Source organism: Melozone crissalis, unplaced genomic scaffold (genome assembly GCF_028551555.1).
Source record: "Melozone crissalis strain CALT ecotype California unplaced genomic scaffold, PUWL_Pcris_2 ptg000153l_1, whole genome shotgun sequence".
In the NCBI taxonomy this organism is placed as follows: Eukaryota; Metazoa; Chordata; class Aves; order Passeriformes; family Passerellidae; genus Melozone; species Melozone crissalis.
In genome coordinates, this window is record NW_026535924.1 from 322,119 (window position 1) to 350,095 (window position 27,977).

General features: G+C 51.5%; 1 protein-coding gene and 1 long non-coding RNA gene across 2 annotated transcripts; both read left to right on the plus strand.

Annotated features, from left to right (window-relative positions):
- The first annotated feature begins 191 nt into the window (after positions 1 to 191).
- Positions 192 to 23,485, plus strand: SNX27 (sorting nexin 27). The gene is given in 13 exon segments (XM_054293494.1): positions 192 to 457; positions 7,115 to 7,346; positions 8,515 to 8,707; positions 10,292 to 10,356; positions 11,111 to 11,215; positions 12,274 to 12,352; positions 13,553 to 13,573; positions 13,576 to 13,715; positions 15,756 to 15,845; positions 17,759 to 17,908; positions 19,728 to 19,856; positions 21,204 to 21,263; positions 22,817 to 23,485. Coding segments are annotated over 13 exon segments (1,572 nt in total). The 5' UTR covers positions 192 to 197; the 3' UTR covers positions 22,865 to 23,485.
- A 3,045-nt stretch (positions 23,486 to 26,530) lies between these two features.
- Positions 26,531 to 27,430, plus strand: LOC128948736 (uncharacterized). The gene is made up of 3 exons (XR_008484153.1): positions 26,531 to 26,776; positions 27,003 to 27,047; positions 27,172 to 27,430. It is a non-coding gene; the product is annotated as an uncharacterized LOC128948736 (long non-coding RNA).
- Positions 27,431 to 27,977: the final 547 nt, after the last annotated feature.

Consider the following 27,977-nt stretch of genomic DNA (forward strand, 5'->3'; position numbering starts at 1 on the left):
GCCGCGCTGTCCCCGCCTCCCCGTCTCTTTGACTGCATTTCCCGTCACCCCCCGCGGCCCGCGGCGCGCTAACGGCTCTCGGCAGCTCCGCGGACTCCATTTCCCATCCCTCCCCGCGGCGAGGACGGGAGGGGCGGGTCCCTACGGCGGCCGTCGCGGGCCTGGTCTCGTGACGCGCGCCGTGCGCGGACGCCAAGATGGCGGACGAGGAGGGCGAAGCGCGGCCGGGGGCGCGGAACGGGGCCGGGGAGGGACCCCCGGGCGGGCCCCGCGTCGTCCGCATCGTCAAGTCCGAGTCGGGCTACGGCTTTAACGTCCGCGGGCAAGTGAGCGAAGGCGGGCAGCTGCGCAGCATCAACGGCGAGCTGTACGCGCCGCTGCAGCACGTCAGTGCCGTGCTGGGCGGAGGGGCCGCCGACCGCGCCGGGGTGCGCAAGGGGGACCGCATCCTGGAGGTGTGAGTACGGGGGGGCCGCCCACCCACAGCCCCCCGGCAGCCGGGCCCGGGAACGCGCCCCACACGCACGGGCAGTCCCGGGGGAGCGGGAACTGAGCGGGAATGGGGGTCCTGAGGGGGCTCTGGGGGGGCTGGGGTCCATGAGGGGACTCTGGGGGCCATGAGGGGGCTCTGAGGGGCCCGGGCTGAGGGGACACCGAGCCCTTGGTGCGGTGTTGGGGTACTGAGGGGCTCTGCGGGGCCTTGGGTGAGGGTGTCATGAGGGGAATTGAGACCCCCGGCTCTAGGGGGGATTTGGGGGGTCGTGAGGGGCCTGAGGATCGCGTGATGAGGAGGGACTGAGACCCCCGGCCCTTGCTGGGGGTTTGGGGGGGAATCCTGAGGGGGCTGAGCGCCCTTTGATGAGGTTTGAGGGGTTTGGGGGGCTCTGAGGGTCCCCTGGTGAGGGTGTGACTGGGGAGGAGGGAGAGCCCCCCAGATTCGTGGGGATTTGGGGCGTGGTGAGGGGGATGAGAGTGTCGTGAGGGGGATGAGGGTGTCATGAGGAAGGGTTGAGACCCCCGACCCTTGGAGGGGATCTGGGGGTCCTGAGGAAGCCCTGAGGGGGCTGAGGTTCCCTTGGTGAGGATGTCATGAGAAGGAGTTGAGACCCCTGGCCCTTGGTGGGAATTTGGGGGGATCCTGAGCAGGCACCAAGGGGGCAGAGGATCCCTTGGTGAGGTTTAGGGTCTCTGAAAGGGGGGTCTTGAGGGGGCTGAGGGTGCCTTGCTAAGGGTGCCATGAGCCCCCAGTCCTTGAGGGGAATTTGGGGGGTCCTGAGGTGGAGGCTGAGCCCAGACTGAGCCCCACAACCTTTGCGGGGGGTTTTGGGGGGGGTCTTACAGGAGCCTCTCAAGGGGGAACCCTTGGATTTCAATGTGGGGATGCTCCTGAGGAGGTTGGGACGGAATTTTTAGGGATAAACTCTTTGGATTTCAATGTGGAGACTCCTAGGAAGGGCAGAGGGGGTTTTTAGGGAGAAACCCCTCAGATTTCAGTGTGAGGACCATCCTGGAGAGGGCAAAGCACCATTTTTAGGGATAAACCCCTTGGATTCCAACCTGCAGACGCTTCCTTCCCATTCCTGCCTCTCGTGTTCTCCAGCTGCTTCTTTTTCACACCCAAAATTGTAACTTTACCCCAGAAAACACATTCCCATGTCAATATTCCTGCTGTGTGGAAACTCATCTTCCTTTCCCCCTAAAAAAAAAAAACCCTTAAACTTTGTTTATGGGCTGAAATCCCTCAAACCCCAGTGTGGGGTTCGGTTTTCAGGGATCCCTCTGGATCCTCCCACCGTCACACTTCGCTCCGGGTCGGTTAAGTGCAATTACTGATTAATTCCAGGGATTTCCGAGCTGCAGGAATGTTTTGCTGCCAGCTCTGGAAGTCCAAGGGGTGTGAGGAGCTGCCTGTGGCCGGTGAATCCTGCAGAAATCCCAGCTGGGATTTGGCTCTGTCCCAGCTGACCCAAATTCCCGATTCTTTGATTTTTCTGTGCAGGAGAAGCGCTGGGAGCAGGAGAAATTCTGCACCTGGATGTGCCAATTTGGGGAGCAGTGTTCTCAAACTGAGGGGGGAGGGTTTTGTGGGCACTGGGATGAAATTTGCCCTCATTTTTGAGCGTTTTGGGGAACTTTTAAATCACTGAGTTTGGCATGAGAGAGAGGGGCTGGAATTTTGGGGTTCAGTGGCCGGTGCCAGGTGAGGACTGGGGGATGATGTGTGAAATAATTAAGCCCTGGGGTTAATGATGGTTAATGGAGGGGGTTTGCTTGTGGTCTCCCAGTCCTGGTATCCCTATGGGAGGTGGAAGGATTGGGAATTTCCTCTTGGTTTATCCTTTTATTTCCTGGGAGAGGTGGCTTTAATTTGTCCCTGTGTCCTGTAGGGCTGCCAGGTTGGCTCTTGCCCTATTCCAGTATTTATGTGTCCCAATATTTCAATATTCCAGTATTTATGTATCCCAATATTTCAATATTCCAGTATTCCTGTATCCCAATATTTCAATAATCCAGTGTTCTTGCATTTCAATATTTCAATTTCCCAACAGCCCCGTTTTCCAATATTTCAATATTCCAATATTTCAGTATCCCTGTGTTCCAATATTTCAATATTCCAATATTTTAATATTCCTATATTTCAGTATTTCAGTATTTCTGTGTACCAATATTCCAATATTTTAATATTCCTATATTTCAGTTTTTTAGCAGTCCTGCTTTCCAATATTTCAATATTCCAATATTTTAATATTCCTATATTTCAGGTTTTTTAGTATTCCTGCCTTCCAATATTCCAATATTCTTATGTTTCAATATTCCAATATTTCACTGTTTCAATATCCCAGTATTCCAACACTGGGAATTCCTATTTCCCTATATTCCAATAATTTAATGTTCCAATATTCCAACAGTTCAATATTCCAATATTTCAGTATTGCAATATCCCAGTATTCCAACACTGGGAATTCCTATTTCCCTATATTCCAATATTTCATTATTCCTATATTTCAATATTTCAACATTTCAATATTCCAATATTTCAGTATTGCAATATCCCAGTATTCCAGCACTGGGAATTCCTATTTCCCTGTATTTTAATACACCAATATTCCCATAACCCAATGTCCCCATATTCCAGTATTTCTATTTTTCAATATTCCAAGATTACCCAGTTCCCACATCCCAGCATTCCCATCTTTTGCTCCAGAAACCAAAAATTCCCGACTCTGGCAACATTGAACCCCCCTCATTTTCCTCAGCTCTGTGAAAATCCCAACTCCTGGAATTCCTGGAGGAGGAAACAATAACCCAGGAGTCCCAAAATAGCTCGGATTTCCCTTCCTTTCACGGGAGCAGCGGGATCGGGGCGGGAAATCCGCTCTCCCGGCCACCCTGGTTCCTCCAGAGGGAACTCCCCAAAATCCAGGCCCTGGAGGAGCTGCCTGAGTGGGTTTGGGGTGTTCAGGATCTCCTTCCCACCTCCTGGAATTCCCAGCAGAATTTTTGGGGAGGTTGTTCTGCTCCTGAGGGATTCCTGCTGGGATTTATGGGGGATATTTGGGATGTGGGCACTCACCTGTGGCTCTGGCACAGCACAGCTCATCCCTATCCTGGAAAACCCTGGAGGTCACCCATCCAAGGGTGTTTTCCATGAAAAATTAATTCTTCCCAATCCTGGATTTGGGATGTTCAGGGTGTTGATTCCATGCAGGATTTCCTCTCCAGCTCCTGGAATTCCCAGCAGAATTTTTGGGGAGGTTGTTCTGCTCCTGAGGGATTCCTGCTGGGATTTATGGGGATATTTGGGATGTGGACACTCACCTGTGGATCTGGCACTCCATAGCTAATCCTATCCTGGAAAACCCCGAAGATCACCCATCCAAGGGTGTTTTCCGTGAAAAGCCCACTCTTCCCCATCCTTTTCTGACACCAAGGGATGCTCCAGGTCCTTTTTCCATCCTTCCCTCCCAGATCCAGCATCCAGCTCCTCCCTGTGCCTTCCCAGGCTCTGGAATGCTCTGGAATCTGCAGGGACAGACAATGGGAGCTAATTGAGCTCTTGAGTAACTCATGGAATGTCGATAATCACCAATCCACCAGGAAGAGGAGCTCTGGAGCTGTTTGAGGAAGGACAGAATGGAGGAAAAAGGGATTTATCCCCAACACTGAGTGAGAAAATGGCCGGATTTAGGTGGGGTGGGCAGGGCTGGGGCATCTTGGATCCCACCAGACTCATTCCTGCTGCAGGGAAACCTCTGGAACACTGGGAAGGTGTCAGGTTTTGATGGAATAACCTCTGGAATTGGCGTCTTCCCAACATTCATGGGTGAGGCCAAAGGCTTTTCCCTCAGGAGGTTGGATGGTCCCTCTTTCCATGGGCTCAATTTCCATTTTATGGGATGGGAGAAGCCGGCTCTGCCTTGGAAAGGTCTGGAATGGTCTCTGCACTGCAGTGGGAGCTGCTGGCTCGGCGCATTCCTGGTGTTCTGCTCACCAAAGGAATTCACCCCGGGAACAGGCAGTGGGAATTTCCTTGTCCAGAGGCTCTGAGGGGTCTTCAACCTTGGAAAATTTCGGAAATGGATTGGAAGTGGAAGCTAAAATCCCTTTGATCATCAGCTGATTGCTCTTCCCATTCTTTTCTTTCCCATTTCTTCCCTTTTCCCTCCCATCTCCTTCCCTTCCCATCCCTCTGGAATTTCTCGGATCCTTCATGCACCCCATCCATTCCCAGGGATCTCCATCTCCAGGATGCTCCTTGCCTGGTTCCTCACAGTGAATTCCCCTGACAGACCCCAAGTCAGGGAATTTTCCCAAATCCTGGTGGAAAATGACTCAATCCCTGTCAGAACAGGAACCCTGGAATGTTTTCTGTGTCATAGGGCTCTTGCTCATCCGTATTGGCGTGATGGGAATTCTGCTTCATCTTCCTGCTTTGGAAGAGCAACTCTGCTTTTCCCAAAGGAAGATTCCCAGATTCCAGGATCTCCCAGCCTTTGCCAGCAGCTCTGTTTTTCCCAATAGAAGAATTCCAGACCTGGCCCAGCTGGTGGATGAGATGTTTTCCACATTGCATCCATTATATCCAGGGAATGTTGCACTGATATGAGGAGTTTCTTCCCATCTCCCTGGAAAAGGGGTGGGAGAGGAATTCCATGAGAAATCCAACCTCCAGCTTCCACCCATTGAATCCAAAGCTTTTCCCATGGTGACCTTCCCGTGGAATGTAGGAAAAAGAGGCTCTTCCATCCTGTAGTGGGAAATACCAGAACCTCCTGCTCTGGATAGAGCCCCTTCTACATTCCCAAAAAAGGGATTTATCAGAGGAAGTTGCTCCTGGAATGCTGCTGGGAATGGCTCTCCTCAGTTTCCCATCCTGTGGAAGAGAGTCGTGGCTGCGGATCCGCCTTCCCAGCAGGAAGGATCCCGTGAATCTGGTGTCATCTCTTGGATCTTGATGTCCTTTCCCTGCTCCCCTCGCATTCCCTGGATTCCCTGAAGGATCAGAGCAACACCTGAATCCATTTTCCAGCTCCAAGCAGAGCCGGAAACTTGAGGAGCAAAACATCCCAGTGTTCCTTTTTCTTGGGAAGAGGCTCCTGGATCCCATCTGGATTTAATATTCCTGGATTCCAGCTTCCATTGCCATGGTGACTTCATCCCAAAGTTCTGACTCCTGCTCCTTGGAGACACGAGCAGGGAAGCATCCAAGCTTGGGAAGACCCTCTGGGAGTAATGGGGAGCCAGCATTTTTGGGAATGGAATTATTTCTTTTTGGGAATTCTGGGTCCTGTCTGTGCCCCTTTCCCAGAATTTGCTGTTGGCTCTGGGAGAAAACATCCAAGGTTTGCTCCATTATCCCTTTTCCCTGGAATGATACAGAAGCTCCAACAGGTTTGGATAACCTTGGGTAGTGTTGGAGCTGGAGGAAACTTTTCCAGCTCCTGGAAGAGTTGGAATTTTTGAAACCTGGATCTCTCACCTGGATTTGTAAGCAGGGATCCGACCTTTCGAGGGTGATTTCCTGGTAAGGAAAAATTCCATAGAAATGGAAGGATGGGACTGGTCAGAGCTGTTCCCTTCCCTTGGAGAGCTGGGAATTGAAGGCCAAATCCCACTCTGGATCCTGGGACCAGCCAGCAGCACAGAATGAGGACAATTCCAAGCTTTTTGGTGGAGAAATTCCTTGGTGGGAATTGGGATTGTGGCGGCGTCACCAGGACGAGAAATTCCAAGCAACTTTTGTGGAAGGGATCCCTTGTCTCCAAAGCAGCTTGGGAATGTCTTGGGTCTCCAGCACTTCATGGGATTCTGGGAGGTTTGGGATTGACTGGGATGTTTTCTCCTGGGCAAGTTGGCCAAGATGTGATCCAGATTTTCTGGGCAAAGCCAGATCCTTTCCATGAGGTTTTTGGGAATATCAGGAATGTTCTCTGAGGGGGGCTTGGGAATATCTGCAGCACTTCCATGGGAATTTGGGATTTGTTCCCTTTAGGAACAGGGTGAATGTGGAGGGAGCCACGCACAAGCAGGTGCTGGATCTGCTCCATGGGAATTTGGGATATTTTTCCCTTTAGGAATGGGGTGAATGTGGAAGGGGCCACGCACAAGCAGGTGGTGGATCTGCTCCATGGGAACTCAATGGAAATTTGGGATATTTTTCCGTGCAGGAATGGGGTGAACGTGGAAGGAGCCACCCACAAGCAGGTGCTGGATCTGCTCCATGGGAACTCAATGGGAATTTGGGATATTTTTCCCTTTAGGAACGGGGTGAACGTGGAAGGAGCCACGCACAAGCAGGTGGTTGATCTGCTCTGTGGGAATTTGGGATATTTTTCCCTTTAGGAATGGGGTGAATGTGGAGGGAGCCACGCACAAGCAGGTGGTGGATCTGCTCCATGGGAACTCAATGGGAATTTGGGATATTTTTCCCTTTAGGAATGGGGTGAATGTGGAAGGGGCCATGCACAAGCAGGTAGTGGATCTGATCCATGGGAATTCAATGGGATATTTTTTCATGCAAGAACGGGGTGAACGTGGAAGGAGCCACGCACAAGCAGGTGGTGGATCTGCTCCATGGGAACTCAATGGGAATTTGGGATATTTTTCCGTGCAGGAATGGGGTGAACGTGGAAGGAGCCACGCACAAGCAGGTGGTGGATCTGATCCGCGCCGGCGAGAAGGAGCTGGTGCTCACGGTGCTGTCGGTGCCGCCGCACGAGGCCGAGAGCCTGGAGCCGCCCGAGGAGCCGCTGGGGCCACCCTTCTACGACTACAGCGAGAAGCAGGCGGTGCCCATCTCCATCCCCACCTACAAACACGTGGAGCAGAGCGGGGAGAAGTTTGTGGTGAGGCTCCTTTCCCCCCTGGGAATGGGGGGAAATCTGTGGGTTTGGGGTTTTGGTTGTTTGTGGGGTTATGGGGGTTGTTTGCACTAAGTAGAGGGGTTGAAATGTAGGATTGTTGAAATATGGGAATGTAGGGATGTTATGATATAGGATATAGGAATGTTAGGACATACGAATTTTATGATATAGGATGTAGGAATGTTGGAATATTAAACATAGGAATATAGGATTGTTGGAATATTAGAATACGTTGGAATACAGGAATGCTGAAATTTAGAAATATTGGAATTTAGGGAAGCAGGGCTGTTGGAATATTGAAATTGAGGAATATTGAAACATAGGATTGTTGAAATATAAGAATGTTGGAATATAGGAATATAGGACTATTATGGTATAGACATGTTGGAATATTGAACATAGTAATACAAGACTGTTGCAATATTGCCATATATTGGAATAAAGGAATGCTGAAATTTTGGAATGTTGGAATTTAGGAAAACAGGGCTGTTGGAATACAGGAATGCTGAAATTTAGAAATATTGGAAAACAGGGCTGTTGGAATATTGAAATCTAGGAATATTGAAACATAGGATTGTTGAAATACAGGAATATTGCAATATAGGAATACAGTACTGTTATGATACGGGAATGTTGGAATATTGAACATAGGAATACAGGGCTGTTGGAATATTGGAATATATTGGAATATAGGAATGCTGAAATCCCTGAGTTGGATTTGCCCTAAAATCCCATAACTTGGGACTTTGAATGCAACATGAGGAGTTTGGGATCTGTCAGTGTCCTATGGAAAGTATCCATGATCCCACATTCCAAGTTTTGGGGCTTTGGATGAAACATGATGGGGAGTTTGGGATCTCTCTGCATTCCATGGGAAGGAGCCAGGAACTTAAATCCCAAGATTTTGGGCTTTGCATGGAAAATGGGTAGTTTGGGACCTCTCAGTGTCTCGTGGGAAGTATCCATGACCCAGAATCCCAAGATTTGGGATTCCTGAAGCCCTGGAATGCCGGGATCAGCAGGGACAGCTCCCATCTCCAGCTCAGCACGTTCCCCTCCTCTTTCCCCAAACCCTTCTCTCCAGCAGGGCACGGCTGAGCTGTAGGGAACCTTTGGGAACATTTGGTAATTGTGGGGGCTCTCTCCCCAGGTGTACAACGTTTACATGGCCGGGAGGCAGCTGTGCTCCAAGCGCTACCGGGAATTCGCCATCCTGCACCAGAACCTAAAGCGCGAATTCGCCAACTTCACCTTCCCGCGCCTGCCCGGCAAGTGGCCGTTCTCGCTGTCCGAGCAGCAGCTGGACGCCCGCAGGAGGGGCCTGGAGGAGTACCTGGAGAAGGGTGAGCTGCTCCCAGAGTCCCGCCTGGAGCCTAAATCCATCCTCATCCCAATCCCGCACCCCAAAATCCATCCCAGGCCAATCCTGCACTCCAAAATCCCTTCTCAGCCCAAAATCCACCCTCAGCCAAAAATCAGTCATCTCAAAATCCCTCCCAATCTCTAAATTCATCCTCAGCCCAATCTCGCACCCCGAAATCCCTCCTGGACCCTAAATCCATCCTCATCCCAATCCCGCACCCTGAAATCCCTCCTTGACCCTAAATCCATCCTCAGCCCAATCCTGTGCCCCAAAATCCCTCCTCGTCCCAAAATCCCTCCTCAGCCAAAAATCAGTCATCTCAAAATCCCTCCCAATCTCTAAATTCATCCTCAGCCCAATCTCGCACCCCGAAATCCCTCCTTGACCCTAAATTCATCCTCAGGCCAATCCCGCACCCCAAAATCCATCCTCATCCCTAAATCCATCCTCAGCCAAAAATCTCTCCGCTCAAAATCCCTCCTCGACCCTAAATCCATCCTCAGACCAATCCCGCACCCCAAAATCCATCCTCAACCCTAAATCTGTCCTCAGGCCAATCCCGCACCCCAAAATCCATCCTCATCCCTAAATCCATCCTCAGCCAAAAATCTCTCCGCTCAAAATCCCTCCTCGACCCTAAATCCATCCTCAGACCAATCCCGCACCCCAAAATCCATCCTCATCCCTAAATCCCTCCTCAGGCCAATCCCGCACCCCAAAATCCCTTCTCAACCCTAAATCTGTCCTCAGGCCAATCCCGCACCCCAAAATCCATCCTCAGCCAAATCCCGCACCCCAAAATTCCTCCTCAGCCCAAAATCCCTCATCCCAAAACTCTTCCTCATCCCAAAGTCCCTCCTCATCCCAGAAACCCTCACCCTAAAACCCCTCACCCCAAAACCCCTCACCGGCATTCCCTGGGTGATTCTTGGTCCATTTGTGGGTTTGCTCTGGGAGGTTTGGGGTGGTTGGGTGGGATTTTGGGGTGGAGTTTCTTGGAGAGGGTCTGGATCCATGAGGGACACCAGGACCTGGAGAACATGGGGTTAACGGTGACCCTGGGGACAGGAGGTGACAGAGGTGATCCAGGTGACCAGAGGTGACCCAGGGGACACTCCTGGGACTGGTCCACCTTGGAGAAGGTCTGGATCTGTGAGGGACACCAGGACATGGAGAACATGGAGTTAACAATGACACTGGGGACCGGAGATGGCACAGGGGACAGCAGGTGGCCCAGGGGACACTCAGTCACCTTGGAGAGGTTCTGGATCCTTGAGGGACACCAGGACATGGAGAACATGGGGTTAATGGTGACACAAGGGACAGGACGTGACTCTGGGGACACTCAATCACCTTGGAGAGGTTCTGGATCCTTGAGGGACACAGGACATGGAGAACATGGGGTTAATGGTGACACTGGGGACAGGAGGTAACAGAGGTGACCCAGGTGCAGGAATTCCCTTCAGGATGAGTTGGGATGATGGGATGGGTTGCTGGGCTGCCCCTGGAGGGAACATTCCCAGGTCCTGGTGACATTCCGTGTGACATTCCGTGTGTCCCACAGTGTGCTCCATCCGGGTCATCGGCGAGAGCGACATCATGCAGGAGTTCCTGTCGGAGTCGGACGAGGTGGGTGACGTCATCCCACGGAATTCCATGGAAAAAACTCTTCCATGGAATCACCAAGGTGGGAAAACCCCTCCTGTCCAACTGTCCCCAAAGGCCACCCCTGATCCCTGTCCCCAAGTGCCACATCCGTGGGGTTTTGGGACAGTTCCAACCGTTTTTGGTGGGATTGAGGCTTGGTCCAGCTGAATTCTGTAGGGAAAAAATCTTCCATGGAAAAGCCCTCAGAGCTCCTCATATCCAACTGTGCCCAAGGCCACCCCTGATCCCTGTCCGCAAGTGTCACATCCATGGGTTTTGGGGACAATCCCACCTGATTTTTATGGGACTGGGGCTTGGTCCATCAGAATTCCATGGAAAAAAACCCTAAGGCTTCCATGGAATGTCCAAAGCCGGAAAAGCCTTCAGAGCTCCTCAGGTCCCTCTGTCCCCAAGGCCACCTCTGATCCCTGTCCTCAAGTGCCATATCCACAGATTTTCGGGACAATTCTGCCTGGTTTTTATGGGATTGAGGCACCCCAAGCTCCCAGAATTCCTCCAAACCCCACAATCCTTCAGGATCCTGGGAATGAGCAGGAATTCCAGAGGGTGAATTGCTCCCAAAGCTGGAGCTCCCTGGCCATTCCCTTGGGAGAAAAACCCAACCCCATCCCTCCTCCCATGCTGAATTCCCACTGTGGGATTTTTAGGGATCACAAATAACTGGAAAACCGGGAATTCCTGATTTTTTTGGGATTTTCCCTTCCCTTTTTCCCAGAATTACAACGGCGTCTCCGACGTGGAGCTGCGGGTGGCGCTCCCGGACGTCACCACGGTGACAGTGAGGGTGAAGAAGAACAGCACCACGGACCAGGTGTACCAGGTGAGCCCATTCCCACCTGGAACTGCCCTTCCCACCTGAAATTTCTATCCCCTCAACTGGATTTCCCCACTCTCACCTGGATTTTCTTCTTTTCCCACCTGGAATTTCCTCTTTTCTCACCTGGATTTTCCTCTTTTCCCACCTGGATATTCCTTTCTTCCACCTGGAATTTCCTCCTTTCCCACCTGGAATTTCCTTCCCATCACTGAGTTTTCCTTTCCCACATGGATTTTCTTTCCTTCCACCTGGATTTTCCTCTTTTCCCACCTGGAACTGCCCTTCCCACCTGAAATTTCCATCCCCTCAACTCAATTTTCCTTTTTCCCACCTGAATTTTCCTCTTTTTACAACTGGAATTTCCTCTTTTCCCACCTGGAATTTTCCTCTTTCCCACCTGGAATTTCCTCTTTACCACCTGGAACTGCCCTTCCCACCTGGAATTTCCATCCCCTCAACTCAATTTTCCTTTTTCCCACCTGAATTTTCCTCTTTTCACACCTGGATTTTCTTCTCTCCCACCTGGAGATCTTCTCCTTTTCCCACCTGGATTTTCCTTTCCTCCACTTGGATTTTCCTCTTTCCCACCTGGAACTGCCCTGCCCACCTGAAATTTCCATCCCCTCAACTCAGTTTTCCTTTTTCCCACCTGAATTTTCCTTTTTCACACCTGGATTTTCCCCCATTTTTTGAGGGTTGGGATCCACTGGATCCAAGGATTATGGGGAATTCAATAACACTTTGGAAAAAGGAGATGAAAATTCTGCTGGAAAAGAGTGGGAATTCCAGAATCCTGCAGATAAACGGGATTTGGGTGCGCCCATGGAATTCCACGCCGTGGAATGATCCCGGACGGGAATTTCCAACTCCTTTTCCCTGGGGAATCCAAGCTGGAATTTTGGGGACCCCACAACTTTGACACCCCCAGGAATTGGGGAGCAAAAAGGGGAATGAGGAGCTGGCCTGGCTGTGCCGGCAGAATTCCAACGGGGTTTTCCGTGGTCAGGGAATTCCCGGCAATGCCCGGCTGGCGCTGATCCCGTTTTCCCGGCGTTTTCCAGGCGGTGGCTGCCAAGGTGGGCATGGACAGCGTCACCGCCAACTACTTCGCCCTCTTCGAGGTCATCAACCACTCCTTTGGTGAGCCTGGAATTCTGTGGGATTTAGGGAAAAAATAAAAAGCTGGGAAAAACAAAAATGGAGGGATCTGCAGGTCTTTAGGGTGGGATTGTGGAATTTGTGGGGCTCCTGCCATCCCAGGCTGCTCCAGCCTCGTTTTGGATGATTCCATGATTTTTCTGGGATTTTTCCCTGGTTTTCCCAGTGCAGAAGTTGACTCTTAACGAGTTCCCCCACAAGCTCCATGTGCAGAACCACACCCAGGATTTTTGGGATGTTCCTCCAGATTTTGGAGGGATTTGAGATTGTTCTGGAAGGATTTGGGGATAATTTTGGAAGGGCTTGGGATCATCTTGGAGGATTCGGGGATAATTTATGAAGATTCTGGAGGATTTGGGACCATTCTTGGGGATTTGTTGTCATTCTGGAAGGATTTGGGGTCATTCTGGAAGGATTTGGGACCATTCTGGAGGATTTAGGGTAATTCTGGAAAGATTTGGGATCACTCTGGAAGGATTTGGGGTCATTCTGGAAGGATTTGGGACCATTCTGGAAGGATTTAGGGTAATTCTGAAGAATTTGGGATCACTCTGGAAGGATTTGGGATCATTCTAGAAGGTTTGGGGTCATTCTGAAAGGACTTGGGGTAATTCTGTAATGATTTGATGTCATTCTGGAGGATTTGGGACCATTCTGTAATGAATTGGGGTTATTCTGAAGAATTTGGGACCATTCTGGAGGATTTGGGGTCATTCTGGAAGGATTTGAGATCACTCTGAAAGGGTTTGGAGTCATTCTGGAAGGATTTGGGAATCACTCTGGAAGGATTTGGGATCACTCTGGAGTGATTTGGGGTCATTCTGGAAAGATTTGGGACCATGCTGGAGGATTTGGGGTAATTCTGGAAGATTTGGGATCATTCTGGAAGGATTTGAGGTCATTCTGGAAGGGTTGGGACCATTCTGGAGAATTTGGGACCATTCTGGAAGGATTGGGATCAGTCTGAAAGTAATTGGATCATTCTGTAAGGATTTGGGATCATCCTGGACGATTTGGGGTAATTCTGAAGTATCTGGGACCATTCTAGGAGGGTTTTTTTGATGGTTTCCTGGTGGCAAACCCCATTTTAACGCCGATTCTTTTGGCTCTCCTGGAACCCCTGTCCTCCCCACGCCCTGACCCCGCCATTCCCGGCCTGTGCGGGCTCTCGGGCTGTGCCAGTGCGGAAGTTGGCTCCCAACGAGTTCCCCACAAGCTCTACGTGCAGAACTACACCTCGGCCGTGCCGGGGACGTGCCTGACGCTGCGCAAGTGGCTCTTCACCACCGAGGAGGAGGCGCTGCTCAACGACAACGACCTGGCCGTCGCCTACTTCTTCCACCAGGTACGGAGCTCCCGCCTGGAGTTCCTCTGGAACGGCCCTCTGGGTGGGGAGGACAACTTACGGGGTCACTGGGTCCCATGGTTGATCCATCCCAAGGTGGGATGGGGTTTTGGTTGTTTTTATGGGATTGAGGCACCCAAGGTTCTGAGGCCACCCCAAGGAATTCCACCTGGAATTCCTCTGGAATGCCCCTCTGGGTGGGGAGAACTACTTACGGGGTCACTGGGTCCATGGTTGATCCATCCCAAGGTGGGATGGGGTTTTGGTTGTTTTTATGGGATTGAGGCACCCCAAGGTTCTGAGGCCACCCCAAGGAATTCCCACCTGGAATTCCTCTGGAATGCCCCTCTGGGTGGGGAGAACTACTTATGGGGTCACTGGGTCCCATGGTTGAGCCATCCCAAGGTGGGATGGGGTTTTGGTTGTTTTTATGGGATTGAGGCACCCCAAGGTTCTTGGGCTACCCCAAAGTCCTGCAGGTGAGGAATTCCCACCTGGAATTCCTCTGGAATGCCCCTTTAGGTGGGGAGAACACCTTATGGGGTCCTTGGGTTCCATAGTTGATCCCAAGGTGGGATGGAGTTTGGGTTGTTTTTATGGGATTGAATTCCCACCTGGAATTCCTCTGGAACGGCCCTTTGGGTGGGGAGAACTCCTCATGGGGTGGTTGGATCCCATAGTTGATCCTAAGGCATGATGGGTTTTGGTTGGTTTTATGGGATTGAGGCACCTCAAGGTTCTCCAGCCACCCCACGGAATTCCCACCTGGAATTCCTCTGGAATGTCCCTCCGGGTGGGGAAAATCCCTTATGGGGTCATTAGATCCCATAGTGGATCCCAAGGTAGAATGGGGTTTGGTTGTTTTTATGGGATTGAAATACCTCAAGGTTCTTGGGCCACCCCAAGGTTCTCCAAGGAATTCCCAGCAGGAATTTCTCTGGAATGTCCCTTTGGGTGGAGAAAACCCCTTATGGGGTCATTGGATCCCATAGTTGATCCCAAGGCATGATGGGGTTGTGGTTGTTTTTATGGATTGAGGCACCCCAAGGTTCTCCAGCCACCCAAGGAATTCCCACCTGGAATCCTTTGGAATCCCTTTGGGTGGGAAAAATCCCTTATGGAGTCCTTGGGTCCCATAGTTGATCCCAAGGCGGGACGGGGTTTTGGTTGTTTTTATGGGATTGAGACACCTCAGAGTTCTTGGGCCACCCCAAGGTCCTGCAGGTGAAGAATTCCCAGCAGGAATTCCTACCTGGAATTCCTCTGGAATGCCCCTCCTAGTGGGGAAAACCCCTTATGGAGTCCTTGGGTTCCATAGTTGATCCCAAAGTGGGATGGGATTTTGGTTGTTTTTATGGGATTGAATCCCAAGGTTCCTGGGCCACCTCAAGGTTCTCGGGCCACTCCAAGGTCCTGCAGTTGAGGAATTCCCAGCAGGAATTCCTCTGGAATGTGTCTGGGGAGACCTCCTCATGGAGTCCTTGGAGTCCTCCTCCTTGGGTCCTATAGTTGATCCCAAGGTGGGATGGGGTTTCTGTCATTTTTATGGGATTGAGGCAACCCAAGGTTCTCCGGCCACCCCAAGGAATTCCCACCTGGAATTCCTCTGGAATGTCCCTTTGGGTGGGAAAAACACCTTATGGAGTCCTTGGATCCCATTAGTGGATCCCAAGGTGGGATGGGATTTTGGTTGTTTTTATGGATTGAATCCCAAGTTCTTGGGCCACCCCAAGGTTCTCAGGCCACTCCAAGGTCCTGCAGGTGAGGAATTCCCAGCAGGAATTCCCATCTGGAATTCCTCTGAATGCCCCTTCAGGTGGGGAAAACTCATGGAGCAGTTGGTCCCAAGGTGGGTTGGGGTTTTGGTTGTTTTTATGGGGTTGAGGCACCCCAAAGTTCTCGGCCACCCTAAGATCTCACAGTTCCCTGAGGATGAAGCATGAGGTGGCTCCTCCTCCTCCCATCCCAAATCCTGGATTTTTCCCAGATTTTTCCCATGTTTTTCCCAGATTTTTCCCGTGTTTTTTTTGCCATCTCCAGGCCGTTGATGATGTCAAGAAAGGCTACATCAAAGCCGAGGAGAAATCCTACCAGCTGCAGAAGCTCTGCGAGCAGAGGAAGATGGTCATGGTGAGTGAATTCCCTGGGATCCTGGGGAATTCCCTGAGATCCTGGTGAATCCCAGAATGCTGGTGACTCCTTGGAATGTCCCCATGGAATCCCTGCCCATGTCTGTATCCCGGTGAATCCTGAAATCCTGATGAATCCTGAATCCCAGTGAACCCTGGAATACTGGTGAACCCCTGAAATGCCGGTGAATTCCCTGGAATCCCAGTGAATTCCCTGAGATTGTGGTGAATCCCAGAATCCCAGTGAACCCCTGGAATCCCGTTGAATTCCCAGGTGGATCCTGGTGAATTCCCAGGTGGATCCTGGTGAATTCCCTGGTGGATCCTGGTGAATTCCCAGGTGGATCCCATTGAATTCCCAGGTGGATCCTGGTGAATTCCCTGGTGAATCCTGGTGAATTCCCAGGTGGATCCCATTGAATTTCCTGGTGGATCCTGGTGATTCCCAGGTGGATCCTGGTGAATTCCATTGAATTCCCAGGTGGATCCTGGTGGATTCCCAGGTGGATCCTGGTGAATTCCCAGGTGGATCCCATTGAATTTCCTGGTGGATCCCTGGTGGATTCCCAGGTGGATCCTGGTGAATTCCCAGGTGGATCCCATTGAATTTCCTGGTGGATCCTGGTGGATTCCCAGGTGGATCCTGGTGAATTCCCAGGTGGATCCCAATTGAATTCCCTGGTGGATCCTGGTGGATTCCCAGGTGGATCCTGGTGAATTCCCAGGTGGATCCTGGTGGATTCCAGGTGGATCCCATTGGATTTCCTGGTGGATCCTGGTGGATTCCCAGGTGGATCCTGGTGAATTCCCAGGTGGATCCTGGTGGATTCCCAGGTGGATCCCGTTGAATTCCCTGGTGGATCCCATTGAATTCCCTGGGATCCCAGTGACTCCCTGAAATCCCAGTGAACCCCTGGCATCCTGGTGAATTCCCTGGTGTCTCCCTGGGATCTTGGAGAATTCCCTGGGGTCTGGGTGCCTTCCCTGGCATCCTGATGACTCCCTGGGATCCTGGTGAACCCCTGGGATCCCGGTGCATTCCCTGGGATCTGGGTGAATTCCATGGAATCCCAGTGAACCCTGAAATCCTGATGACTCCCTGGCACCCCGGTGCATTCCCTGAGATCCTGGTGCCTCCCTGGGCCCCCCAGTATTTCCCTGGCATCCCAGTGACTCCCTGGCATCCTGGTGAATTCCTTGGTGAATCTCTGGGATCCTGGTGAACCCTTGGGATCCTGGTGAATTCCCTGGGATCTTGGCAAACCCCTGGCATCCCAGTGAGCCCCTGGGATCCCAGTGCATTCCCTGGTGAATTCCTGGGATCCTGGTGAACTCCTGGTCTCTCGGTGACTCCCTGGGTCCCTGTGCATTCCCTCGTACCCTGGTGCATCCCTGGTCAATCCCTGGAATCCCAGTGACTCCCTGGGTGAGTCAAAACCCAGTGCATTCCCTGGGACCCTGGTGAAGCCTTGGGGTCCTGGTGCATCCCTGGTGAATCCCTGGGATCCTGGTGACTCCCTGGGGTCCCTGTGCATTCCCTGGGATCCTGGTGCCTCCCTGGCACCGTGGTGCATTCCTGAAATCCCAGTGAATTCCCTGAGATCCTGGTGAATCCCACAATGCTGGCGACTCCCTGGCATCCCAGTGAATTCCCTGGGATCCCAGTGCATCCCTGGCGAATCCCTGGAATCTCAGTGACTCCCTGGGGTCCCAGTGCATTCCCTGGGACCCTGCTGAACTCCCAGGATCCCTGGTGCATTCCCTGACATCCCAATGACTCCCTGGGGTCCCGGTGCATTCCCCTGGCACCCTGGTGCAGTCCCTGGCATCCCAGTGAACCCCTGGGACCCTGATGAACCCCTGGCACCCTGGTGCCTCCCCTGGCACCCCCGGTGGACCGGGCTGTCCCCGCAGTACCTGAACATGCTGCGGACGTGCGAGGGCTACAACGAGATCACCTTCCCTCACTGCTCGTGCGACTCGCGGCGCAAGGGCCACGTCATCTCTGCCATCAGCATCCGCCACTTCAAACTGCACGCCTGCACCGAGGAGGGCCAGCTCGAGGTATTCCTGCCAGCCCTGGCTCATCTCTGACCCCACAGCCCTGCCTGTGTGCCCTCCTGGACCCCTGCGGTCACCCCGAATCCCTGGGGTCACCCCAAATCCCTGGGGTTGTCCCTGAGCTCACACATTGGGTTTTACACCATCACCCAAATCCCTGGAGTCACCCCAAATCCCTGGATTGTCCCCGAGCTCGCAGGCTGGGTTTTACACCATCACCCAAATCCCTGGGGTTGTCCCTGAAGCTCTCTGGGATTGTCCCCAAGATCACACCCTAGGTTTTTACACCATCACTGTGTTCCCAAAGCCCTGGGATTGTCCCCAGCCTCACACCTTGGTTTACAGCGTCACTCTGTTCCCAAATCCCTGAGATCATCCCCAAGCTCTCTGGGATTGTCCCCAAGCTCACACCCCTGGGTTTTACACTATTACTGTGTTCCCAGATCCCTGGGATTGTCCTTGAGCTCACAGCCTGGGTTTGACACCATCACCCTGTTCCCAAATCCCTGGGATCATCCAGTTCCCTGGGGTTTGTCCTGGGATTGTCCCTGATTTCACACCCTGGGTTTTACACCATCACCCAAATCCCTGGGGTTGTCCCCGAGCTCACAGTCTGGGTTTTACACCATCACCCCTGTTCCCAAATCCCTAGGATTGTCCCCAAGCTCTCTGGGATTGTCCCCGAGCTCACAGCCTGGGATTTGCAACATCACCATGTTCCCAAATCCCTGGGTTCATCCAGTTCCCTGGGGTTTGTCCTGGATTGTCCCTGAGTTCACACCCTGGGTTTTACACCATCCCCTGCTCCCAAATCTGTGGGATTGTCCCTGAGCTCTCTGGGATTGTCCCCAAGCTCACACCCTAGGTTTTACAGCATCACCCTGTGCCCAAATCCCTGGGATCATCCCTGACCTCAGAAGTTGGATTTGCACCTGCCCCTTGTCCCCAAATCCCTGGGATCATCCCCAGCCCAACACCTTTGGATTTGCACCTGGGCAGCGTTTCCCAAATCCCTGGAGGTTGTGCTGGATAATCCCTGGCACCTCTGGGATTATCCCTGATTTCACACCTTGATTTGCACCTGGACTGTGTTCCTAATCCCTGGGGATCATCCTGATATCCCTGGGATCATCCTGACCTCCCACCTTGATTTGCACCTGGACTGGGTTCCCCAAATCCCTGGGGATCATCCTGATATCCCTGGGATCATCCCTGACCTCAGAACTTGGATTTGCACCTGGACTGTGTTCCTAAATCCCTGGGGATCATCCTCATATCCCTGGGGTCATCCTTGGTCTCCCACCTTGATTTGCACCTGGACTGGATTCCCAAATCTCTGGGATCATCCCCAGCCCAACACCTTTGGATTTGCACCTGGACTGTGTTCCCAAATCCCTGGGGATCATCCCAGTTCCCTGGAATTTATCCTGGGATCATTGCTGACCTCACACTTTGCTTTGCCCCTACCCCATGACCCCAAATCCCTGGAGATCCTCCCAATTCCTTGAATTTACCCTGGGATCATCACTGACCTCACACCTTTGAATTTGCACCTGGACTGTGTTCCCAAATCCCTGGGGGATCATCCCAGTTCCCTGGTAATTTACCCTGGGATCATCACTGACCTCACACAGTTTACAAATCCCTGGGATCTCCCTGAGCTCCCTGCTGGGATTTGGGAACCAGGGGTAACTCTGGGAACCCTCCCTGTGCTAAACCCGAGACCGATCCCCCTTTCCTCTCACCCCCTGACCCACCCTGACCCCGAGGGCTCCCCTGTCTGGGGTCCTGGCTCAGCTCCCTGGGTTTGGGGGATTCACAGAACCAGGTGATCGCCTTCGAGTGGGAGGAGATGCAGCGCTGGGACACGGACGAGGAGGGCATGGCCTTCTGCTTCGAGTACGCGCGCGCCGAGAAGAAACCGCGCTGGGTCAAGATCTTCACCCCCTACGTGAGTGTCCGATCCCTCAAATCATGCCCAGAATGCACTCAAACCCCGCCCAGAATTGCCTCAAATCCCACCCAGAATTCCCTCAAACCCCACCCAGAATTGCCTCAAATCCCGCCCAGAATTCCCTCAAATCCCACCCAGAATTGCCTCAAACCCTACCCAGAATGCCCTCAAATCCCACCCAGAATTTCCACAAACTCTGCCTGAAATTCCCTCAAATTCCGCCAGGAATTCCCTCAAATCCCGCCCAGAATGCCCTCAAATCCCACCCAGAATTCCCTCAAATCCCACCCAGAATTGCCTCAAACCCTGCCCAGAATGCCCTCAAATCCCACCAAGAATTTCCACAATTTTTTCTTTTTACCACAAGAATTCCCTCAAATCCCGCCCAGAATGCCCTCAAATCCCACCCCAAATTCCCTCAAACCCCATCCAGAATTGCCTCAAATCCCACCCAGAATGGCCTCGAATCCCGCCCAGAATTCCCTCGAATTCTGCCAGGAATTGCCTCAAATCCCACCCAGAATTGCCTCAAACCCTGCCCAGAATTCCCTCAAATCCTGCCCAGAGTTGCCTCAAATCCCGGCCAGAATTCCCTCAAACCCCACCAGGAATTCTCTCAAATCCCACCCAGAATTCCCTCAAATCTGACCCCAAATTCCCTCAAACCCTGCCTGGAATTTTCCTCAAACCCCACCCAGAATTCCCTCAAACCTGCCTGGAATGCTCTCAAACTCTGCCTAGAATTCCCTTGGGAATGAGATGTGTGAGTGTCCCAGTCCTGCCTAGAATTCCCTCAAATCCCACCCGGAATTCCCTTGGGAATGGGATTGTGAGTGTCCCTGTCCCATTCCTGCCTGGAATGCCCTCAAATCCCACCAAGAATTCCTTTAAATCCTGCCCAGAATTCCCTTGGGAATGGGATTGTGAGTATCACCGTCCCGCCGGAATTCCCTCAAACCCTGCCTGGAATTCCCTCAGGAACGGGATCATGAGTGTCCCAGTCCCACTCAGAATCCTCTCAAATCCCACCTGGAATTCCTCAGAACCTCTCTGGAGCTGCTGGACCCAGGAGCTGCTGGCTCCTGTCTGGAATTCCTGGTTCCTCCCTGTTGGGAATTTCTGGTTCCTCTCTGAAATTCCTCTGGGAGCTCCTGGTTTTTTCCCTGGAGCTCCTGGATTTTCCCTGGAGCTTCTGGTACCTCCTGGGAGCTCCTGGTTCCTCCCTGGAGCTTCTGGATCCAGAACCTCTGCCCAGAGCTCCCAGTTCCCTCTGGATCTCCTCCTTCCCCCTGGATCTCCTGGTTTTTCCCTGGATTTTCCCTGATTCCCGTTTTTCCCCCACAGTTCAATTACATGCACGAGTGCTTCGAGCGAGTGTTCTGCGAGCTCAAGTGGAGGAAGGAGGTGAGAATTCCAAACTTTTCCCTTTCCCAGGTGGCTTTCAGTGGGAAATGCTTCTCCTGGTCCATAATTCCCTCAGGGAATGACTGGATAATCCCAGGAGAGGAGCTTTGGAAGTGGGGATGGTTCCATGGAGCAGCTGGAAAAAGGAGCTGCAGGTGTTGGGAAAAGGCTCCTGGAGCTGGGGATGACCTGGGATAAATCTGGGAAAAATCTTGGATAAATTCTAATTTATCCAGAATTACCTGGATAAATCTGGGAAAAGGAGATGGGAATGACCTGGGATAAATCTGGGAAAAAATCTTGGATAAATTCTAATTTATCCAGAATTACCTGAATAAATCTGGGAAAAGGCTCCTGGAGCTGGGAAGACCTGGGATAAATCTGGGAAAAGGCTCCTGGAGCTGGAAATGACCTGGGGTAAATCTGGGAAAAACCTTGGATAAATTCTAATTTATCCAGAATTACCTGAATAAATCTGGGAAAACTCCTGGAGGTGGAATGGCCAGGATAAATCTGGGAAGATTCTTCCTTCTCCATCCCATTTCCCTCCTCCTCCTGCTTTAAGGAGAATTTTAAATTGGGATTGGGATTGGGATTGGGATTGGGATTTAAATTTATATTGGAATTGAGATTAGAATTGGGATTGGCATTGGCATAGAAATTTAAATTGGGATTGGAATTGCAATTAGAATTGAAATTGCAATTGGAATTGGGATTAGAATTGGTATTGGTATTGGAATTGGAATTTAAATTGATATTGGAATTGGTGTTGGGATTAGAATTGGAATTTAAATTGGGATTGGAATTGGTATTGGGATTAGATTTGGAATTTAAATTGAGATTGGCATTGGAATAGAAATTTAAATTGGGATTGGCATTGAGATTGCAATTGAAATTGCAAATGGAATTGAAATTTAAATTGGGATTGGCATTGGGATTGGAATTTAAATTGGGATTGGCATTGGGATTGCAATTGGAATTGAAATGGCAATGGGAATTGGAGTTGGGATTGGAATTGGCATTGGAATTGGGATTAGAATTGAAATTTAAATTGGGATTGGGATTAGAATTGAAATTTAAATTGGGATTGGGATTAGAATTGGAATTTAAATTGGGATTGGGATTGCAATTGGAATTTAAATTGGCATTGGGATTGCAATTGGAATTGGGATTAGAATTGAAATTTAAATTGGGATTGGGATTAGAATTGGAATTTAAATTGAAATTGACATTGGAATTGGAATTTAAATTGGGATTGGGATTAGAATTGAAATTTAAATTGGGATTTGGATTAGAATTGGAATTTAAATTGAGATTGGCATTGGAATAGAAATTTAAATTGGGGTTGGCATTGGAATTGGAATTGCCGTTGGCATTGGCATTTAAATTGGGTTTGGAACTGGCGTTGGGGTCAGGGCTGGCACTGGGATTGTGACTGGGACACTCCGGTGAGCTGCAGCCCTGCCTGGGATCTGAGCCCTTCCCAGCCCCTCCTCACTCCCATTTCCCAGATTTTCCCACCCTCACCTTGTCCCCTTTTCCTTCTTTTCCAGAACCTTTTCCAGCTGGTCAGGTCACAGCAAAGGGACGCGGCCACTTAACCCCGGGAGCTTTTCCAGAACCCCCCAAAATTCCCTTATTGTATTAAAGCCCCCCCCCAAACTAAATCTCATTAATTCCAAATCCATTCGTGCCCGTCATCTTTATGGAATTCCAGAGGGGAAAAAAAAACACAAAAAAATTGGGAAAAGCCACCCGAGGGGGCTCCACTTTCCCACTCAGATCCAGCTCCAGGCTGGGAATTTTGGGATTTTTCTTTTTTTTTTTTTTTAAACTGGAATTAAGAATTTGTTGTTTCTGCTGGGTCAGACGTGGAAAAATAGGGGGGAAAAAAAAAGCAGGAAAAAGCCCTGGAATGTTCTATTCCTGCTTTGGCATCCATGGGAATAATTCCTTTAAAATAATTCCTTTAAAATCCCACAGGGTGGCAGCAGCTCTTATTTAAAGGGATTTTCTGCCTCTTTCTCCTCCCAATCCAGGTTTTAATCACTACAGATTAAAAAAAAAAAACCAGGAAGAACATCCAAAAGGAGTAAAATTCCAAGGAAATTCCAGTCCTGGCACGAGGATCCCGCTCATGGATTTGTTTTTCTGCTTTTTGTGGTGTTTTCCCAGGGATTTGGGTGTGCCTGGTTCTTTGGGAAGGGATCTGGGACATTCCAGGATCCTGAGGCTGCCCCTGGATGGGGAATGAGCAGCTCCAAGGAGGAAAAATAACCTGGAAAAGCCAATTTTCCTGATTTTTGATGGGATTTTTCCCTGGATCCAATAGCTGGGCAGCTCCCAGGAGGGAAAAATAACCTCAAAAAGCCATTTTTTTTCCCCTATTTTTGAGCACTTTTTATCCATGACTTGGGTGTCCAAGCAGGAAAAATAACTTGGAAAAAACCATTTTCCCTCATTTTGAGCTGGATTTTTTTCCAAAGTTCTGGAGGAAAAGGTGGAAAATTCATTTTCCCTGGTTTTGAACAGGATTTTTCCATGGATCCAGTGGCTGGGATGTTCCAGGAGGGAAAAATGAGCTGGAAAAAGCATTTTTTTCCTTTTTTTCCATGTCTTGGGTGGACAGGCAGCTGCCAGAGGGAAAAACCCCTGGAAAAGATAATTTCCCAAATTTTGAGTGGGTTTTTCCCATCTTTTGAGAGGAAAAAATAAGGTGGAAAAAACCATTTTTCCTTGGATTTGAGCAGGTTTTATCCACAGGAGGCCCAGCAGGAAAAATCACCTGGAAAAGCCATTTTTCCTGGATTTGAGTGCAATTTTTTCATGTTTTGGGAGGAAAAATAAGGTGGAAAATTCATTTTTCCTTGATTTTTGAGCGGGATTTTTCCGTGGATCCGGCAGCTGAGGAATTCCTAGAAGGAAAAATTACGGAAAAGCTGGTTTTGCTTGGTTTTGAGTGAGATTTTTCCATGTTTTGGGAGGGAAAAAAATCACCTGGAGAAGCTGATTTTGCCTGGTTTTGGGCTGGCCTGGAGCTGGTCCCACCAAGGTTTGGGGTGGATTTGGGAATATTTGGAACCAAACCCAGCAGGAGCATCCTGGCCTCATTGCCAACCTCTGGAATGGGCCAGAATTTGCTCCAAATTGGGATTTTCCCCAAAATTCCCTTTTTGGGAAGGGGTTTTCCCCACTCCTCCCCTCTGGAGCCAGGATGGGGGAAAATATTTTTCTTTTTGAGAGGGGAAAATCCCAAACCCTCGGCTCTGGAGCAGCCGAGAGCCGGGAATTAATTCCATTAATTGGATCCCTGTAATTAATTGGATTTCCGTTGTCCTCGGGAGCCCCGAGCTGTGGAAAACCCGGGAATGGGGGAGGGAAACTGGGAGAGGTTTGGGATCCCCAAAATCCCCCCTAAAATCTCCTTCAGCACCCCCAATTTGGGTAAAATCCCAGGAAAAGTTTAATTTTGATCCCAATTATCCCTTTAGCCCCAAATTTTAACGGATCAAGGAGAACTCAACCATCTTCCTGTGGATTTTTTTAATCCAAAAAGCAAAAAAACCCAAAAAAGGGAGAAATCGGTCAGAAAAATACCAAATCAAACCCCTGCCCCCTTCTTGTCCCATTTTCCCTCTTCCAGCTGCTCCCATTCCTCGGGTTCCCAGTCGGGAAAAGCCCCTTTAGTGTAATTAATTGTAACATATTCTTTTAAATAAATTGATTTATTGAGGAAATTCCGGAGGGCCGTGGCCGTGCTCCTTCCCCTGGGGGTGCTCCCGTGTCCCCCCAAAATCTGGGAGGTTTCAAACTTCTGCACTTTGGGAATTTAGTGGGGTTTTTAAGGTGGATTTTTTTTTTGTTTGTTTGTTTTGTTTTTATTTCGACAGAAAAAAAACAAAAAAAAAAAAAAAGAGAGAAAAAAAGTCAATTCTGAAAGGAACTGCAATAAATAGCAAATAAATAAAGCCTTGAGCCCAGGGGGCTTCACTGCCCCTCCCCCAACGCCCCCCAAAACCCCACCCCCCCCACCCCCCAAAATCAACCCAGCAGGTCCCAAAGCCCCCCCCAAAATGGGGGGGACACGGAGGGGGCCCAACACCCCCCGTTATGTACAGTGGGGATGGGGGTGAAGAGGGGGGGCACTGGTTTGGGGGGGCTGGGGGCACTGGGAGGGGGTTTGGGGGGGCTGGGGGAGCCCTGACCCAGTTTGGGGGGGCCCTGACCCAGTTTGGGGGGGCTGGCGGGACATTGGACCCAGTTTGGGGGGGGCTCTGACCCCATTTGGGGATGTCCTGACCCGGTTTGGGGGTGCCCTGTCCCAGTTTGGGGGGACTGGGGGGGCCCTGACCCAGTTTGGGGGGAACTGGGGGGGCATTGGACCCATTTTGGGGGGGATCAGAGGGACATTGGACCCAGTTTGGGGGTGCCCTGACCCAGCTGGGGGAATTGGGGGGGCCCTGACCCAGTTTGGGGGCGCTGGGGTGGCACCGACCCCACCTGGGGAGGGCTGGGGGAGAATTGTCCCAGTTTGGGGGTGCTGGGGGCACCGGCCCAGTTTGGGGGCACTGGTTTTTGGGGGGCACTGGGGGCACTGATTTGGGGATTTTGGGGTTTGGGGGGTCCTGGGGGGCTCCGGGCTGGACACGGCCCCGGTTTGGCTGGTGGGGGCCGGCACCCCCCGGATTTGGGATCTGGGATCGTTTGGGATTCGGGGCTGGAGCCGCGTGTCCGTGTCCATGGTGGTGGCCATGTCCCCATGCCGGCTGCTCCCGGTGTCCCCTGGTGTCCCCTGGGTTTGGCTGGTTTGGAGTTCCCAGGAATTCCCGGGATCGGCCACTCCGTGTCCATCTGGCTCCTGCTGGGGACATCCCAAAAGTGGGGACATCCCAAAAAGTGTGGAGACATCTCAGAATGGGGACATCCCAAAAAGTGTGGAGACATCTCAGAATGGGGACATCCTGGGGTCAGGGCATTCCGGTGCTGAAGCGTCCCGTGGGCCATCCTGGGATTGGATCATTCCAATGTTGGAGCATCTGATGGAACGTTCTGGTGTTGGAAAATTCCGGTCCTGGATCCCTCTGGGCATCCCAGTAACGGAGCATCCTTAGGGTGGAACATTCCAGATTGGAGCATCCTGGTGTGGGACCATCCCAGGCCTGGAGCGTCCTGCTCTGGGATCCTCTGCTGTGGGATCATCCCATTGTGGGATCCTCTCCTGTGGGATCTCCTGTTGTGGGTTTGTCCTGCTGTGGGATCTCCTGCTGTGGGATCTCCTCCTGTGGGATCTTCTGCTGTGGGATCATCCCAGTCTCAGAGCATCCCCGTGGTGGAACATTCTGGTATCGGAGCATGCTGGTCCCAGAGCATCCCAGTGTCAGAACATCCCAGTATGGAGCAGCCCAGTGCTGGACCAGAGCGGGGCTGGAACATCCCAGTGTGGAACATCCCAGTGTGGAACATCCCAGTATGGAACATCCCAGTGTGGAACATCCCAGTATGGGATCATCCCAGTGCTGGACCAGAATGGGGCTGGAGCATCCCAGTATGGAACATCCCAGTGTGGAGCATCCCAGTATGGAACATCCCCATGGGGAACATCCCAGTGTGGGATCACTCCAGTGTGGGATCTCCAGCTGTGGGATCATCCCAGTCTCAGAGCATCCCCGTGATGGAACATTCTGGTATCGGAGCATCCTGGTCCCAGTGTCTGAACATCCCAGTGCTGGACCAGAGCAGGGCTGGAGCATCCCAGTGTGGAACATCCCAGTATGGAGCATCCCAGTATGGGAACATCCCAGTATGGGATCATCCCAGTATGGAACATCCCAGTATGGAGCATCCCAGTATGGGAACATCCCAGTATGGAGCATCCCAGTATGGAGCATCCCAGTATGGAACATCCCAGTATGGGAACATCCCAGTGTGGAACATCCCAGTATGGAGCATCCCAGTATGGAACATCCCAGTGTGGGATCATCCCAGTATGGAACATCCCAGTGTGGGATCATCCCAGTATGGAACATCCCAGTATGGGATCATCCCAGTGTGGAACATCCCAGTATGGAGCATCCCAGTATGGAGCATCCCAGTATGGAACATCCCAGTATGGGATCATCCCAGTGTGGAACATCCCAGTATGGAGCATCCCAGTATGGAGCATCCCAGTGTGGGATCACGCTGGTGTGGGAACATCTTGGTGCCAGAGCATCCGAGTGATGGAACAGCCCAGTGCTGATCCATCCCAGTCCATCCCAGTGCTGATCCATCCCAGTGCTGATCCATCCCAGTCCATCCCAGTGCTGATCCATCCCAGGGCCAGCCAATCCCAGTCCCAGTCCATCCCAGTAACGGAGCATCCCAGTGCCAATCCATCCCAGTGCCAGTTTATCCCAGTACCAGTCCATCCCACTCCCAGTCTATCCCATTATCAGCCCATCCCAGTACCAGTTTATCCCAGTCCCAGCCCATCCCATCCCAGTGCTGGCCCATCCCGAGGGGAAACTGAGGCAGGCTGTGGGCGGAGCGGGTGGCAGTGGCAGTGTTGGGGTCCCGCTGCGCCCCCGGGAGGACATTGGGGGGGGGGGAGGGGGGTCCGTGTCCCCCCCTTTGGGACCCCCAAAAACCCCCAGGACCGCCCCCCCCGCCAGAGACCCTCCCCCCCATCCCAGTTTGGAGCTGCTTTTGGTCCTTTTTGGTGAGAAAAGCCCCAAG